Below are 18072 nucleotides of genomic sequence, written 5' to 3' on the forward strand. Positions count from 1 at the left end.
TGTGGAGACTACACAGATTGATCCATGCCAGGTGGGGAGATTGGCACATAGTAGGCGCTCAGTAAATGCTGGAGATCATTACAGTTGATGTGGTTTCGTTGCCACGAGTCACTTCCAGGCACACGGGGGCCTGTGGCTGTCTGTTCCTTCCCCTCCTTCACCCAACATGCCAGCTGAAGGGAGGCTTTAGGAAATATGAAATACTTCTGCCGAAACAGAAAAAAATATGTGCTCCCTTTCTGAGCCTCGGTGTCTTTGTGAGATGGAGCTCGCAGCGAGTGCCACACGGGGGCCTGGGAGCCTGCGGTGGGCTGGAGCCTCGGGCCCAGGAGCCTGGATCTGGCAGAGAGCTGCCCACAAAGGCCGTTGCTAGCTTTCCTAGTAGCAGTCGTCTAACGTCCCTCGAGCCCGGGTCTCTTTGCCCAGTGAGATGGTTATAGTCACAACAATGCGGCAGTTTCTTTACCCTCCATCTCTGGGGACACGATGGTCTGAATCGGGTCCCCATGGTCATCTCGGGAGTTTCTAAAAAGTCGTATTATGTAAGACTTAATTTTCTTATGCATTAGAAAAATTGTATTCATTCTGGGTTGAGATAAAATTTCCACTTACACCCAGAAATCTAAGCCATCAACAGTTAAACATCCTTCTCTGGACCACATGCCATGTTGGGGATCAGAGCTGAGGGTAGAAACTGGATGGGTCTCCCCTTCTAACTGAACATCTCTCTGGATTTGGAGAGCCTTTAAAACCCCCTGATGTCTGGGTCCCATCCCCGAGATTCTGAGGCTGTAGGTCAAGGATGGGACCCCAAAGGCCACAGATGATGCTAAGTGTGGCTGAGTGTGGGAGGCCCTGGGTCCAGTGGCCATCTGGGGTCATCTCCTGGTTTTCGCTTTCGTTTGTGCCCCGTACCCTTTGCTCATCCTTCAGTCACCCCTGCTGTGAGTCTACCTGTTCTTGGCTAGGGAGGAACACCAAGGAATCAGGCTGGGTCCTTCCCAGTCCCCGAGGCTAGTTTGGGGCTGATCTGCTGTGTGATCTTGGACAAGTTGCTTTCCCACTCTAGGACTCTGTTTCCTCTGTACAGTGGGGAGGGTGAGCGTGCTCTGGTGTCCGGTCCAGGCTACTAGTGTGTGGTTTCCTCCCCTCCTGGGGACGGCACGGTCCTGCTGGAAATTCTCTCCCAAGCAGAAAGCAGTACTGCCATCTCCTCTGTCCCTTAGTCCACTCCTGCTTCAGAGAGGCTCCACATCTTTGTGTAAACCATTTCTGTGGTATTTTTAACTTCTTGATGGAAAAATGATGGACTGAAAATATTTTAAAATCCAGAGCATTCTACCCGTTGCCTGTCACAGCTCAGCTCTGAGTCCCTTGGGCTTACATTTGCCACAGAGCCAGGCCTTGCATTCATGCTCTTGCTTCAATGCTTGACCTCCTGCTGCTGGGGGTGGAGGGGCGGTTTCTGCAGAAATAATGCTCTCGGGGGGGTGGGGGTGCTCATGTGTGCCCGAACCATGTCCCTTCTTGGGCCAAGCCTACCAAACCCACCCAGGCAGATGAGAACTTGTTTAAATATTTTTTATTGCAAAAAGGTGAGTAGGAGAACATTAAAATGTTAACAATGCTTATATCTGGTGATGTGTCCTTGTGTTTTTTTTCTCCTGTGTGTGAATATATGTTATGGTGTATAGTATAATACTCAATAAATAATGATATAAATATGTTTCTTTAGGGACTTTGGATCAGACCACATGAGCCTTTCTTTGTCTTGTGTTTTTCATACATTATGTCCTCAGTGTTTTTCTAATTTATTTATTTATTTTAAAGATTTTATTTGCGAGAGAGAGAGAGAGAGAGAGAATGTGAGCAGGAGGAGGGGTAGAGGGAGAGGGAGAGAGGGAGTCTTAAGCAGGCTCCACTCTGAGTGTGGAGCCCTATGTGAGGCTCAATCTCAGGACCCTGAGGTCATGACCTGAGCCGAAACCAAGAGTGGGACACTCGACTGACTGCGCTACCCAGGCAACCCTTTTCTAATATATTTTTAAAGACTATTGCAACATATGGGTATATCCTCATTTATATGACTAATCCCTTGGGGTTGACTACTTGGTTATTTCTAACGTAAAGCTCTTTTAAATAACATGGCAATGAGCTCTTCTCTGCTTCTGAGGCCTGTCAGACAGGACTTCAGGGTCAGTGGATCATTAATAGTGAGTCTTCTTCCCCACAGAATCCAGGAGCCCTCCAGCTGAGAGCGAGGCGTCGTCTTCCACGCAGGTGAGCTCGTGTTCTCGTAAGGGGTCAGGGTAGCAGCACCCGGGCGTGGGGACTGTGGGCTGGCACCAGACCAAATTTGGTTCAGATCCCAGCTCTGGCACTTACTGGAGCTGTGGCCGTGGACGTTACTGTCGTCTTCAAGCCTCTGTAAAACGGGGTGAGGGCAGTTCCGTCGTCCCGGATCTGTTGTGGCCAGGGTGGTGCATGCAGGTGGCCTGCAGAACCCCTGGGTCTCGTGGCTTCTGTCTCACCTCCGGACTGGTGGACACCACTGAGGGCCTTGCTTGCGACTCCGATTCAGTTCATCCGAGCCCTTCCTCTGTGCGCTCCTGGTGTCTTAATTTTCTGGAAAGAGGATTACCTCCGAAGCTGCTTAACAAATCTTGGGGTAATCCAGTTTCCCATCCAACTGCATGTCCTCCTGTGGTCCTCAATCCCCTAAAGGCCATCTGAGCTGCGAGGCTCAGCGCCTCCTGGAGCTAGGCGGCCCGGGGAGGGAGCCCGGGGCCTTGCTCCTTATCCATATCCGCAGGGCTGTCCGGGCACCAGCAGAAGCGGCTCCCGGGGGAAGCCTATGTGGTGCGTCCACATCGCTCCCACCCGAGCCAGGGGGTGGGGACGGATGCTCGCTGGGGGCTGGCCCAGCTCTGCTCTGCTCTGGGCTTGCACCTGCAGTCTTGTTCCATCCTGATGATAACGAGGTTCAGAGCCAGGATGGCTGTGCCTAGAAGGGAAGAAAGTGACACCCACAGGGGTTCCAAAATCTGCCCAAGGTCACAGAGCTAGTGAGTGTGGGCCCAGGATTCTAGTCTGTGGTTTTCCCAGGACATGGTGGTGCGTACGGCCTGGCGTGGGACCTGGGGGACAGCGCTGCATTTGCCTGTCTGTTGAGTATCTCCTCTGGGGACGGGCTGCGCCCCCGGCTCTTGGTGGAGAGGCAGACGGGAAGAAGTCCCACCTTGAGTAGGCAAGGTGTAGCACAACTAGTGTAAATAAGAGTGCAGATGCTGAGTGTGTCAGGTCAGAATGGAGAGGTCCCTGAGACAGAGGGCAGATGGTCTTGGAGGGGGTGCCTGAGCTGGGGCCCAAATGATGGTGGGATCTGCAGAAACCGGCTGACGGGGGACTCTCTCTTTTAGGCACTGACTACTAACAAGGACAATGAAAGTAGTCTCTCTAAAAATCCTGCAAATGCAACCAGCCTCCCAGGTAAGGACCGGGTATTTTTTCTGGTGGTCTAAGGGGCACAGAATGCTCCTCTGACTTGGAAATGTTGCCAGAAGGCCAGTCCGCAGAAGGAAAGGGGCAACGGCAGAAATGCTGAGGGAACCATAAGCAGAGCGGCGCTGACCAGTGAAACGTCCCTCAGTTGGCCCAGAATACGAATACATGGCCACAGACAACGTTACTGGAGTCTGAAATGGAAAACGTGTTGAGGGAAGCCTTTCTTTTGGGTGCCCTTGACTCCAGGGCTCTGCTTCCCTATTACCTGCGAGACCAGGAGAGCTTACCAACATCTGCACCAGGAAGAGTCACGGGTCTGCCCTACGTGCGGGCCTCCTGGGGTCTGGACTCTGGAGCCTCAGCCCTGGGGCAGCCGCGTCTGACGGCTCTTGGCGTTCTGAGGAGGCCCTTGGCCTCTGCCCCCACGCAGGCCGTCCAGGCCCACATCCCGGGGGCAAGCCCTGCTAACTGCCTGGGGCTGGGGACTCAAGGCGAGTGAGCCCCTCCCCCGTCTCCGGGGCTGTGCTGTGCGGGGGCGGCGGGGGGGCCCTCAGGCTCAGACAAAGAGGCCCGTGTAAGTTAACAGAGGGCTGGGAGACAGGCCAAACAGAGGCGGAGATAGAGCAAAGGGCAGCTTAGAGATAACAGAGGGCATGTCCAGTTGGGGGAATCACAGAAGGTTCTGTGGCCTTGAGTGGTGTGTGGGGGGAGGGGAGGCTAGGGTGCTGGCTCCAGGGCTGCGGTGGGGGAGGGGCCCTCGCAGGATGAGCTCATCTAGCCCCATCTCTGTAAAAGGCTGTCTGTGGGCTGATGACCCCCAAATTCAGATCCTGCATCTGGTAACCCAGTCAACTATCCAATGGCCTGGATGACGTGTCCACTTGGTGTGAGGCTCACTTGAAATCTCAAACTTAGGTCTGAAACAGACCCTCGATGCCACCTCCCCTTGCCGGCCCAAATCTGTTCTTCTCCATCCTCCTCATCTTTTTTTTTTTTCTTTTAAAGATTTTATTTTATTTTATTTTATTTTATTTATTTATTTATTTATTTTTTAAAAGATTTTATTTATTTATTTGACAGAGAGAGACACAGTGAGAGAGGGAACACAAGCAGGGGGAGTGGGAGAGGGAGAAGCAGGCTTCCCGCGGAGCAGGGAGCCCGACGCGGGGCTCGATCCCAGGACCCTGGGATCATGACCTGAGCCGAAGGCAGACGCTTAATGGCTGAGCCACCCAGGTGCACCCCCCCCTTTTTTTTTTAAAGATTTTATTTATTTATTTGACAGAAAGAGACACAGTGAGAGAGGGAACACAAGCAGGGGGTATTTTATTTTTAAAGATTTTATTTATTTATTTGAGAGAGAGAATGAGAGCACATGAGGGGGGGAGGGTCAGAGGGAGAAGCAGACTCCCCGCCGAGCAGGGAGCCCGATGTGGGACTATCCTGTGACTCCAGGATCATGACCTGAGCCAAAGGCAGTCGCTTAACCAACTGAGCCACCCAGGCTCCCTAAAGATTTTATTTATTCATTTGAGACACAGAGACAGAGAGAGAGAGAGAGAGCATGAGCAGGGAGAGAGGCAGTGGGAGAGGGAGCAGCAGGCTTCCTGCTGAGCAGGGAGCCCGATGCGGGACTTGATCCCAGGACCCCAGGATCATGACCTGAGCCGAAGGCAGATGCTTAACCATCTGAGCCACCCGGGCGCCCCTCCATCCTCCTCATCTTGGTAACTGGCACACATTCGCTGGGTTGCTCAAGCTGGAGGGGGGTTGGAGGTAGGCATGCTCCCTCTTCTACCCCCGTCTGTGTCCAGTCCCTTAGCGGAGACACATCCAGGAGCTGCCCCTCTCACCACCGCCAGCACCTCGGCCCTCCGCCACTGCCTCTCCCCTGCTCTGTGGGACTTGAGGAGCTGCCTGCTGGTCTCCCGGCTTTCACTGTTAGCCCCCAACAGACTCTTTTCCGACCAGCAGCCAGAGTGACTCTGAGATCACACGTCCAATCTCTGGTCTCTGTGGGGCCAGGCCCCCATCCTTAGACCTCGCCTCCCCTATTCTCCCTGTCACTCACTCTGCCCTCCTTGCTCTTCAGCACATGCCCGCCTCAGGGCCTTTGCACATACTGCTTTGCTCTGCCTGCATGCTCTTCCTCCAGCCTCCATTAGGTCAGCTTCTTTACACATCCAGGTCTCTGCTCAGATGCCCCCTTGTCAGGGAACCTGTCCCAGCCACCCTGTCTGATGGAGCTCCCCTGCTGTCACTCTGTTCGTCCTCTGATTTTCACTGTCACTACTGAGGTCATATTACACATTCATTTGTTTGTCTTTCCCGTGATTAGAATGTAAGATCCAGGGGCTCCTGGGCAGCTCCGTCGGTTGAGTGTCTGACTCTTGGTCTCAGCTCAGGTCTTGGTCTCAGGGTCAGGAGGTCAAGCTCCACATTGGGCTCCATGCTGCTTGGGGACCAAGTGGAGGGACAGATAAGACATGATACCCCATTGGAGAAAACTTTGTTTATTTTTATTTTTAAAAGATTTTATTTATTTATTTGACAGAGAGAGACACAGTGAGAGAAGGAACACAAGCAGGGGGAGTGGGAGAGGGAGAAGCAGGCTTCCCGTGGAACAGGGAGCCTGATGCGGGGCTCGATCCCAGGACCCCGGGATCATGACCTGAGCCGAAGGCAGATGCTTAACAACTGAGCCCCCCAGGCGCCCTGAAAACTTGATTTAACCCGAGTTCCTGACATTGTCCTCAGTGGGGCTGCCATTGGTGACATCCTGGGAGCCTTCGGTGTCTTGCACCCCCTGTGCCTTGTGGGGACAGGCTGAATCCCATAGGAAGGCCGCGCTGAGTGGGTGTCTGTGTCCGGCCACAGGAGCTTGGAAGCTCGGAGCGGCTCCAGGTGGTGGGGTCCTGGGGTCAGATTTGCTGGGGCCGGGACGCTGGCCAGGCCTTCGCGCGGCCCGCTGGTTCGCAGAGCATTTCCTCCTCTAGGACGGAGGTTCCTTTGCGGCTTTGGACTGTACCAGCTGAGTGGTTTCTCTCCCTCTTCCTGCTCCTGTTTCTCCTCGTCTTCCTTCTCCTAGTGCAAGACTCTTCTTCGGTGCCGCTGCCCGCCTTCCTGGTGGCCGGAGGAAGCCTGGCCTTCGGGACACTCCTGTGCATCGGCGTCGTCCTGAGGTGAGCGGGGCTGGGGCGGCCGGGGGGCACCCTCCTCCTCCTCGGGCTGATTTGGGGTATATTAGAGGAGGAACTGACGAGATTGGATGACACATTAGATGAGGAGAAGGAAAGGGGGTGAGTCAGGGTGCCCCTCAAGTCTCCAGCCTCGGCAGCTGGGTGGATGGCGGGGTCAGTCCCGCGGAGACTGGGGGGCGACGGGGGGCAGTGATTCTGCTTGGGGGCGTGGAGTTTGAGGTGCCTGTGAGAAGCCTGGGCGGACATGTTTGGTAGACGGTTCGGATCACTGCCGGTGAGTAGGGGGGACGCGGATAAGGCTGTGACAGTCCCTGTGGAATTCAGAGGTTGAAAACTTGTGTGGACGCGGAGGGACCGGGAAGCCTGCTTGATAGAAGCGGAGGGGGTGGCGTCTGTCAGACACCGAGGACGCCCCTCAGGCTCGGGGGCTGCCGTGTAATATGACCTTGCCTGTCCTCTAAGAGCCACACACTGACGTGGTTGTAGGGCCACGTGAGAAACGCCACGGAAGTCTGTGAACAGGCAAGTCCGAGGTGCCTGGCCAGACCCCCTTGGGAATATCCCGTAGCTCAAAACGAGCGGACCTAGAGGGTCACCTGTCAGTGCTCTGTCCAGGCCTGTCCTCCAGCGCCGGTGATTGGCACCATGCCCGCGTTGCTCCATCTCTCTCTGTCTCTCCTGTTGGCCGTTGGTTTTGTCCCTGTTCCCAAGCTTGCAGGGACGTCAGCCAGCGGTGCTCCTCCCACGGGGGCAGTAAAGAACACGCCCGGAGCTCACGACTGCAGTGCAGGACCTTGCGGTTTTGCACGTGCCGAAGACCTAAAGGAGGTCAGGCCGGGCCCTGGCGCGGATGGCGGCCCTCGACGGAGCGAGTACGAGTGCAGGAGGAACCTCAGTCTGTCCCTCCTTCTTCTCCCTCATGTGTGGCTTTCCGGGGTTCTCGCGGTGACTGTGAGCGGTGTCTGGGGAGGAAGGGGTAGAGAGACTCCCCCACTCGTGGGATCCCCACAGAGACTCTGAGCCAGCTTTGCCACCAAGGTGGTCTGGGTTGGAAGATGACCGAGGTGACATCTCAAACGGTGGTCAGGGTTGTGTCCACTCTGATTCCCCAGTGAAGAGGCGAGCAGGGTGTGCAGGAGACGAGGCTCCGAGTGTGTGGAGGTCACTCCGTGGAGGGGCTGAGAGCTCACTGTCTTGTGGGGACCAGAGAGGGGCCGTGCCAACGTGCTGCGTTCTTCCTCCTGCCTTCCGAGGGACCCACCGCAGACCCGACAGAGTCCCTGGCAGGGTTTCCACTGGGCAGATGAGGAGTCAGGAGCTGGGAGGCTTGGGGTAACGGGGTAACGACAGCTGGTGCTGAGAAAGCCGACTCCAGCCCAAAGCTCTTGCTCTTGGGATAGGGCCTTACGGGTCCGTTTGTCAAATTCTTTAGTTTTGCAAATGAGGAAACAGCTCTGAGAGGTGAGATGACTTGCCCAAGGATGCAAGCTTGTTACTAGCAGAGCCAGGACTAGAACCCGTGGCCCCAGAGCCCCTGCCCACCAGGCTGGCCTGCTGTCGGCTAGCAGGTGGGCCCAGTGGCCTTGTCAACACGCTGCGCCATCTCGGCGTGCTGTGGGGCCGCTGGTGGAGAAGTGTTAGGTTGGGACTGACCACCCCGTTCCTCATGAACCTTGTTTGCTAATCTGCGGATGGTGCGTGGACACGGGCTGCTTGCTACGCAGCCGGTGCCCTGGAGACGCGGACGGGGCGAGGGCCCTGTGTGGACGCTCGTCAGCGGTTTGTCTCCCAGCCTGGCGAGGTTCTGTTTTCTCTCGTGTTAAGCAAATGTATTTGGGAACAGGCCAGTTATTTCAAATGATGTCCCCAAAGCCCACATGTGGAGAAAGGTGTATAAACTTGGGGAAGCTGGGAATCTGGGGGAGCCGTGGCAGCCGCCGGATGCCACGTCACGGCAGGTGGAACGCGGCAGGCCGGCCGACGCACAGCCTGCCCGCCCGTCATACCGTGTTTTTCTGGGTAGTACATTTATTGTGCGTCTTAAGCAAAGCATAGTATCTCCTAAAATTTTCCCACCATTATTAGTGACAATTAAAAAACATTTAAATGTGCCTTTGGAAACAGGTGTGGCAGCTTCTGAAGCAGGTGTTCTCACTCGGGCCGGTTCCCCCAGCCCACACCCCGCCGCGCTCCTCCTGCAGCTCACGCCTCGAGGCGCGGGACACAGGATTTTCAAAGCTGAGAGTTACTTTTCTGCATATTTTTCAGGAATGGAGTGGTGTTTGAGTGAGGACTTCCTGTTTTAGGCATGCCTGCTTAAATCATCGTGAATCAACTCTGCGTCTCATTCCAATAGTTTAAAACCACTGAAAACACGGGGCGCCCCTGGTGGCCACGGGAGTGGCTGTGTCCGTGGACTTCTCACTAGGGCTTGGTTTCTCCATGTCACTTGTTTAAAAGAGTGACAGTTGTTCTAAATGTTTCTAAAATTTTGTTTTAGCTGCAGAGCCTTTTCTTTAAGTAAAACGTCACGAAGCACAAATACGTACAGCAGACAGAAGGCAGGGGCTGAGGTGTATGAGGCCGGGCAGCAAGGCCCCACCCTCTCTAGCCCCTGGCCCTCCCGGACCCCCACTCAGGCCAGAGCAGCGCCCGCTGTGGACTCCCCGAGCCCAGCTGCTTCCGAAGTCGCTTTGAGCTTAGTGATTTTTAGGAAGCGTCTCATTCAAAGTATTTCTTTCTTTTTTTTTTTTTTAAGATTTTATTTATTTGTTTGACAGAGAGAGACACAGTGAGAGAGGGAACACAAGCAGGGGGAGTGGGAGAGGGAGAAGCAGGCTTCCCGTGGAACAGGGAGCCTGATGTGGGGCTCGATCCCAGGACCCCGGGATCATGACCTGAGCCGAAGGCAGACGCTTAACAACTAAGCCACCCAGGCGCCCCAACTCAAAGTATCTCAAAAGAAGAAAAGCTCGTCTTTCTCAGTTACTCATCCAGTTACCTGCTTTGTAAAAAGGAGGTCAGATTCTGCTTTCCGTGTGGGTTAACTAATGTCGATAGAGACTGAAATTGTGATATATGCTTATTTGCTACATAGGGACAACTAGAAAGGAGAAAAAAATCATACATTATCCAGACAGCCGCTGTTAATTTTTAAAACGTAAATGTGACCAAACTCCAGCAAACAGGAAACTCAGGTCCTGTGCAGCTCCACGAGCATGCACAAAGTGAGCACACCCTTGCAACCCGCGTCCAGATCGAGACGTGTTCGTTTGGGTGAGCTTCCCGAGGCTCTTTCCTCGGCCCAGTTTCTTGTTTTTATGTCGCCGTGATGACTCTGCATCTACAACTGAGTCCTGCCTTTTACCTTTAGCATCAGCTATAACATAAGCATGCTTCCGCCTCATTTCGCTTCTCTGTAGCGCTCACTTACCTCGGCTGCAGGCGCCGCCAGGCTGGTCTGCCCAGGCTCATGCACCAGCCTCAGCTGCGGGGGCTTAGCTGGTTTTGCTCTTACGGACAACACTGTGTGGAACGGCCTTGTGCAGGAAGCTTTTCCCGCAGCTCTGCAGTTTCCTTAGGGTGTATTCCCAGAAGTGAAATTCCTGGGTCAGAGGGTCTGAGTACGTGGAAACCCCGAGTGTCCTGACTGCCCCCCGTTGTGTCCGGAGGGAGGTGGCTCCCCTCAGGGCCCGGCGCCGCGGCGGGAGCCCCTGCTGCGCTGGGTGCCCGTCGTGGCGAGGGGGGACCTGCAGTCACGCCCCGCACACTGTTTCTTCCACTGGGATCACAGGCTTGATGCCAGTGGCGGATGTGGAGCCAGCTGTCCGTGATTTATCGTCACCAGGACAGGAGTAGCCTGTTGATATAAAAAGAAACCCAAGGAAAACCCCAGACCTTGCTTTTGACCTTGGTTTCCCTCCTCCCTCCAAGCCCTTCCTGGAGCGGCTGATGTGAGGTGGGCCCGAGGGAGGCACGTGGCCCCACCCTGGGGTCGGTGGGCGACGGTGGGGAACCGGGGCAGGGTCCAGGGGCCCCGACGCGGCTCTGGAGATGACTATCCCCGGCTCACGTCTCTGGCTGGCCGAGTGACTTTTCTTGGTTCCTGAGCCCTGGCTGTGGGCCCAGCGCCGAGCAGGCGAGGGGAGCTGCGATCAGAGAGATGTCTATCTCCTTCCTGTTTGGCGTCCCCTTCCTGCCAGATGAGTCACTTGTACCCGCGTGGTACCCACGGCAGGGTCTGTGAGGACCCGCCAAGGTGCCGGGGGGTTGGAAGCAAGAGGAGGGGCAGGGCTGTTGTGGGAGTGGGCAGCCCTGACCCGCTGCCAGTTACCTGCCCCCGCCCGCCTTTGCCTGACCCAGAGGCGGGAGGCCCCTTTTCCTTCCACACGGAGAGAACACCCTGTTTTTTAGGTAAATGGGTTTGGGACCCATGATGTGTACCTGTGGGTAGCCTCTGGAACAGGACCAATTAAGTCCCTAGTGCCATAAAGGGATGCTCATGGCCACAGAGGCCTCAGTTTCCCCATTTGTCAACGGGACCAACAATACGTACCTGCCCCCCCGAGTGTTTTTGAAATAGTATCGCGTAACCCCTGGTGATGGAATGGATGGTTTTCCCCGTTTTGAGCAGAGAGCTGCCCTTCTTCACTCGGGCTTGTCACAGGGGGAGCTAAGCACCTGTGTGGTTTGTCTTTGTCCCTGTGAAGGTTCAAGAAGACGTGGAAGCTGCACACGCGGAAGGAAGGCAAGGCGAGCGTGCACCCGCCGTACTCGCTGGGACAGCTGGTCCCCGAGAGGCCCAAGCCCACCCCGGTTTTGGTGCCCCTCATCTCCCCGCCGGTGTCCCCCAGCAGCCTCGGGTCGGACAGCACCTCGAGGCACAGCCGACCGGATGCCAGGGGCCCACAGAGCCCTTACGACATCAGCAACAGAGACTACTTCTTCCCCAGATAGCGGCGGGCGGGCTGCCAGGCCTCCGAGCCTCGTGAGTGACGAAGCACAAACTGGCTCATCTCAGGTGCCGGGGCCTCACGGAAGGTGCTTCACGTCCCGAAACAGGGCTGCTGCCTCTGTCCAGAAGGAAGAGGTGCTGAGTCTTGGAACTGCCCTTTCCCAAGTGCCTAGGGGGTCGACCCCCGGAGGAGGCAGGCCACCATCGTGCTGAACACTCAGGTGGACGAGCTGCCGGCCTCCCACGCAGCCAGACTCCTCTGCGCCAGGCGGGACGGACTTCCAGCCGAGACTCCCCGGGCACCTCCTGGCCTGCTGAGCAGCTCCGCCTTCCAGCCTCAGTTCTTGGACCCTGCGTGCCTTGGCAATTCAGCCTTTCCAGGCCTGAGGATGGGAGAAGCACCTGCCTTTCTCCCCCACACCTGAAAATAGCACAGCGGGTCGCCTAGTATCTCAGGGCCTGGTGGTTTGAAATGGAATTGTAATTAGTTCCTCATTAGCATTTTGCTAAATGTGAATGGCGATCCCAGGCACTTGCTGAATCCAGAGCAGGTGCGCTGGCTCGACTTCCCTCTTTGGATCCCAGGACTTCAGGAGGAGAGAAGCAGAGAAGAGAGGGGACGGTCGTGGGGAGACAGGCCTCCGTGTCCTCCCCAGGGGTGGCACTGCCCGGGGACCCGGCCTCTGGAAGCCAGCTTCCCTGTCTCCCCACCCTGCTCCCCCACGAGGAGGACTGGCAGGGGCTTCTGCCGGGGGGTGGGGGTCGCAACTGCTGTTCTTCTACCTTGTTTTCAGCTGAGCCTGAGAAACAAGGGAAGGTTATGTGAAAAGACAAAGAACCCGGCAAGAATGTATTTTAACTTGTTTTTCTTAAAAAAAACCCCCAAAACTGCTGTTTTATCTTTGAGGGTGGGAGGGCCAGTATTCGCTGAGTGTCAGTATATGAGTAACTTGGGGGAAAAGCACAATAACCTTGTTTAGCACAAAATTGAGTCAAGTGAAAAAGGAGGAGAAAAGATAATTTTCCTTTTAGAGCAGAGAGTCTGGTTTCATTCTACATCTTGTTTTTGTCTTAAAAAGTGAGAACATAGTCTGTCTCCTTTAACCTGGGGAAAGCAGCTGCTTACCCCGCCAGGCCGGGGCAGCGGAGAGGGTGTCCGGCCCCCACCCCCGAGCCCTTGGTTGTGGGAGGGGGCTCCCTACAGAGTCCCCCACCGCGGGGTCTTCTTAGTTCCTCGATTTGATTCAGCCCAGCTAGGATCAGAGCACCCGCTGACTGTGGCCACGTGGCCTCACCAGCGCCCTCGTGGCGAGTCCGGGCTTTGACAGTTCAGGGATGCGTGTGGTCACCCAAACGAGGGCCCTCGAGCAGCATGGGGTGGCCCAGAATGAAGCTGTGGTTACAGGCAGCCTCGTAACCACCGCTGAACATGTACCAGACCACAGACTTTTCTAGTAGCCTGCTTTTTTAGACAGACAACCACCAGCACCAGACAGGTGGTGAGAGGATGAAAATGACCGGTGTCCTTACCGGTCGCCAGGGTCAGGCTGCGCTGCCCGAGTCCGTAAATCTCAGGCCCTGCTGCTGTTCTAGGCAACCAGTCTTCGGTTGACCTAAGTTAGGCAGGTGGCTTTTGTTGTTGTTTTTCTCTAAAGTTTCTTGAGAACAGCAAAAATGCCATTAAAGGGAAATATGCAAAACGAGAATGTGCACGAGAAAGGTCTTTACCTCTTGGCAGGTTAGGTTTTACTGGAGCCGAGATGGTGGAAGATGGACGGGCAGATAGCAGGCAGCGCCTGGCTGCTGAGAGCCGCCAGCTTTGATCTCCCAACTGTTATTGCTTTCATTATTATTGTAATGAAACTGCCTTTTTTTTTTTTTCCTGTATTGGAGAGGGTTTTTTCCCCTTTATGTCTATATAAGCTAGTGAAAATGAAGGAAGAGGGTTTTTCTGTGGGTTGCAGGCTGTGCCCTGTGAGCGCAGGTGCACCGCTAAGCTCTGTGCTCAAATCCGCGGGCCGTGAGCGCGCTCCTACCCGTGGTCACCGCCCCTGGGTCCGGCAGGGCACCTGTTGCCTGTCCTCCTCGGCAGATGTTACCCACCTGGCCTGCAGCACAGCCAGACCGAGAGGACAGCTCCTCCTGCTGGGTGGGAAAAGCTGGTTTTTCAGCTTTTCAGGGTCTAAATGTGCTCAGTAATTCTTGTAGCATTAATGAAAACTTTTTTGAAATGTCAAGGGGGTAGCATTGAATGGACCTACAAAGCCTTCGGTGACCCCGAGAGCTCTTTGTTCTGATGAGGTCTTGCCCTTGAGGCCTGTTTGCTGGTCTCTGGGCTCACAGAACCTCTGCCAGTTCCCTGCTATCCTGGGGGCGGGACACCTTGATAAGGGTTCGGGAGCCCACCTGGTGGTGAGCAGAGCCGTGTGGGGTAGGCTGGGCCTGGTCATGGTTTCCGGGCTTCCTGCAGAACGTTCAGGATCGTCTTGCCTCTTCAAAGGTACTGAAGGTTGACTCACTTGGGGAAGAGTCTGTCCTCCAGTTTCAGGTGGAGTTGGTGAGAAATGGGTCTTCATCTGGAGAAGCAGGGGTCACGGGGGGCCCTTCGGAGGCCACGCCGGCTTTCTCACGTGGCAGGTGGCAGTGGGGCTGTTGTTGGGAGGCAGGCCAGCTGGTTCGGCGTCTGTCCCCCACGTGTCCCCTGCGTCCCTCCAGCATCACGTCCTCCGTGTGGCCTGGTGGCAGAGCCGGGGAGTTTCTATGACAACCTTACTGATTATTAAAGAACGCTGTCGGTTTTATGAACATGTGCTCAGATGAAGGTCTGCTGTAGAAAGAGCACTGGAACAGCACGTAGCAAGGCTGTGAATTAGCAGAGACACCACGTTTGGATGGGGATCACACACCCGTTAAATACAATACCTCAGCTTTTTTGGAGAAAAATAGTTTTAATTTTTGTTTTTATTTTTTACCTAATTACCTGAAAGCAAATACCAAAGGCTGATGTCTGTATGTGGGGCAAAGGGTCAGTATAATGTTTTTCAGTATTTTTCTTTTTATCAGCTATTTTCCATTCGAAGCGAAAATTGTAAATGTTTGAAATAAATAATTTCTAAAAATGTGCTGGAGACGTAATTATGCTTTGGGCACCCGGGCCGTTTGGAGGAAAGACGTGCCCAATTCAAGAGGGAAGGATTGGAGAAACGTGGGCTTAAGACTAAGCAGGACCGTTTGGGGTGGGCCTCCCCCACGGCACGATTGAGTTACCTCTAGAAAGAGGTAGGTTCCAGAAACAATAGCAATTTCTCAAAAGACTTTAATTATGAAAATGTTTCCCAAAATGAGTCCTGGGGTTTCTGGAAGGGCGTGGGCACTTCTGCCACGTTTAGCATCACGGCCGGGGGGTGGGCGTGTGGGGAAGGAAGAGGACGGGCAGCTATTCATCAGGAGGCTGTTTACTGAACAGGGGGTGTGAGCCACATCACAAAGGCGACCCTGCCCTCTTGAGCGGCAGCCTCAATCTGTCCCCTCTTGGAAAGGGTCTCTGGCAGGAAAACCTCGGGTCGCGGCCATCCGCGGCTTCCAAACAGAGGAGAGCCATCGTGTGGCTGCCTGCGGACTGGAGTTAGCAGGCGGCTCCAGGCTGGGGAGCCCAGAGATTCCGTACGTCAGACTGGAAGCCGGAGGCCCTGCCTGAGCCCCACGGGAGCCACGGCGCTGGCCTGCCGACCCCCCGTCTCCTCGAGGTCGGTCCCCGTCTTGCAGAAAGTGCCACAGGAAACAGATGTCTCCCTGGTGGCTGGGCTCTGTGGGCTGAGCAGGGGCACAGGAGTGGGCACCAGGACAGGAAATGGAAGGAGGAACCTCCCTCCGCACAGCGTTGCTGTCGGGCTGACATGGTCACGATGCTCTTTCCGCCAGAACCGGGAGAGCGGCGGGTGGTCCTCACAGGGGACGGCCGAGAGCACCCAGTTGCTGGGCCGGCCGCTGAGGAAAGCACTTTCTTTCCTCTTTGTCGAAGCAGAAGGAGACCAGGACTTTCTCCATGTCGGAGAGAAGTGCCGGCCAGAAGCAGGAAGCTTTCCGCCAAGCTTTTGGCCGTAGCCGGGCGGTGCTCGAGGGCAGCTGGGGCTCGGGGTGGCCCCGGGGCACGGTGGGGGCCGGGCCGGCTGGCTCTGGGGCCTGTGCACGCGTGGTGATGGCTGGTGACCTTGAGCCCTGCACTGGCCTTTAAATGCTGACCAATCCCTAGTGTCTTATGGAAGTCCCTGCTTGTCACTCACAACCAGACAAGACGACACCTTAGCCATGTCTTATTTCATACCAGTAGTTTTAGATGACAGTCCAAAACGTGGGTAAAATTAAGTTTTTCAGTAAAATCATGAGACGTTCATACTGTGGATGTGTGTAATACTCGGTTAAGGATGCTCTTCTAATTTAACTTCAAATTGCTTAATACGTCTGCCAGCGTTCACAAGTACTTTACTGCGAAACGGAAGCTTCGTTATGATTTTCTAAAGAACGGGACTCATCGGGAAGACAGTTGCACATTATTTTGGTTTTTAAGTTGAAGTGCTGTGCAATAGGGATTTTGAAATGTTGAATGTTGTAAGCGCGACACCCTGGAGTCTGTGGCCAGCAAGGGAAGAACGGAGAAGTGGGGGGCAGGCGGCAGCCTGCACACACCGGCCCGCAGGGCGCAAACCCACACCGGTGAGGAGCGGGGCTCAGCAGGGACTCCTGCTCAGTAGGTGTGACGTGGGCGCAGAAAGCTAAGTAACCCCCCAGATGGCTCCGAGGAAGGTGCTCCTGAACCCCAGGGGTGACCGTGGCCATTTCTGGGATGAGGTGGGTGCTGGGGGCGTCCCACATGAGGACGTGGCGTCCTTTGGCGGATCGTTTCCACGGACAGGTCTGAGGGTCAGGAGCAGCTCGGGCTCCGGCCGCGGACCTCTGACTCACGATGGCGGTGCCTCCGTGTTGAGGGTCCCTGTGCGGCAGACCACGAGGCTGGAGGCGGGGTTCCGAGACAACGCATGGTGTTAATCGGGAAACAAAATCTGTGCACGGCAAAGGCGGACACCACCAGCCCTGCTGGTCACCTGGAGTCCACGGCCGCTTTTTGGTAGAAAAGAGAAAGGGTCCGTTAAAATGAGCTGATAATAATAGCTACCACTTGTGGACCCTCCACCACGTGCTTCACAAACAGGATGTTCTTTCTCATCTGAACGGCGCTGCGGGTAAGTGTTCTGGCCAGCTTACAGGTGAGGCGGCTGAGGTGGGGGCCGGGGTCCAAGACAGGCTGACCTAGGCCGTAAACCTGGTCTGCCTGACTCCAAGAGCAGTGCTGTCCTCCCCATGTGGCTCAGGCCCCCCGGCACTGGTGACCACCGGGATGGTCCTCTCCAGCCCCCTGCCGGCGGGGTCCTGGCCCACTCACCCCCCATTCCCCATTTGGTTTGTCACACCTGTCATGTGAGCGAGGGCTAAGAAGCCAAGCCTGGGGGAGTCGGGAGCCCACAAAGGCAGGTCCCCGAAGCAGCCAAACCCCAAAAGATGAGGTATAGAGGGGAGGGGCAGCAGCGAGGTCCTTACTCATAATGACCCTTGATCAGAAACCAAATCCAACCACTTCCCCCCAGTCTGTACCAGCTCTCTGAACTCTGCGTGGATGGTTTGATTTTCTCCTGCTGCTTCTTGGTATACACTTGGGTGAACTTCCTTGAAATGCTCCACGTGCGCATTATGCCCACTCTCTCTGGAAGGTAATGGCCACTATGCTGTGAATGCTGGTTCTCTTCGGATGGTGAGACTTTCACGGAAAGTGTCCTGAGCCATAGTGACCCAGGAGGGACCGGCCCCTTCCTCGGGATGCTGGCCATCCACCAGAGTGTGGGAGCAAACACTCCCCAGGAGCGGATGGCCAGTGTGTGGTGGGGTTCAGTGGACGGGTCTGGGCGGAGAGTGGCTGCATGGGCTCAGGCTTGCCCAGGGCCGCTGGTGAGGGCTGGCAGCTGCCCTGTACACACACTGGGTTGAGCGATTTTGTGCTATTCTAAAAGCAAGGACGTCACTTTAGGAAGTCACTGAAGACGACATAGATAGATGACTTTCTGATGCATATTAAACATTTTTTCATGAGCATGTATGTTTTTACAATTAAAGAAAGCTTTTCACTAAACCCTGTGTTTTGGCATAGCTCAGCCGCACTGTGCTGTCTATGAAGACTGTTTCTTGAGAAGTATGAGAAGTAGGTGGGGACCAGAGGTTAAGCAAAGCTGACCGCGAGACAGCCAGTGGGAAGCTGCCCAGAGTCTTAGGTGAGTCTTTCCAAAGCCTTGACATTCTCCATTTAAAAAAATGCAAGGACTTTGGGGAGAATGTTTCACTTGCAAACATACCATTTAAAACAAT

The 18072-nt window shown here is 55.2% G+C and overlaps 1 protein-coding gene across 1 annotated transcript in view; it reads left to right on the forward strand.

Annotated features, from left to right (window-relative positions):
- The window catches only part of IL6R (interleukin 6 receptor), a 40747-nt gene extending 25966 nt beyond the window's left edge, over positions 1–14781 (forward strand). Inside the window, exons 7-10 of the mRNA XM_045876493.3 lie at positions 2234–2280; positions 3420–3489; positions 6593–6686; positions 11414–14781. Coding sequence (XP_045732449.1) covers positions 2234–2280; positions 3420–3489; positions 6593–6686; positions 11414–11660 — 458 coding nt within the window. The 3' untranslated portion in view covers positions 11661–14781. The remainder of the gene's footprint in view (positions 1–2233; positions 2281–3419; positions 3490–6592; positions 6687–11413) is intronic.
- The last annotated feature ends 3291 nt before the right edge of the window (positions 14782–18072 follow it).

Source organism: Mirounga angustirostris, unplaced genomic scaffold (genome assembly GCF_029215605.1).
Source record: "Mirounga angustirostris isolate CCGP_5_RB_7025 unplaced genomic scaffold, mMirAng1.0.hap1 SCAF_6, whole genome shotgun sequence".
NCBI lineage: Eukaryota > Metazoa > Chordata > Mammalia > Carnivora > Phocidae > Mirounga > Mirounga angustirostris.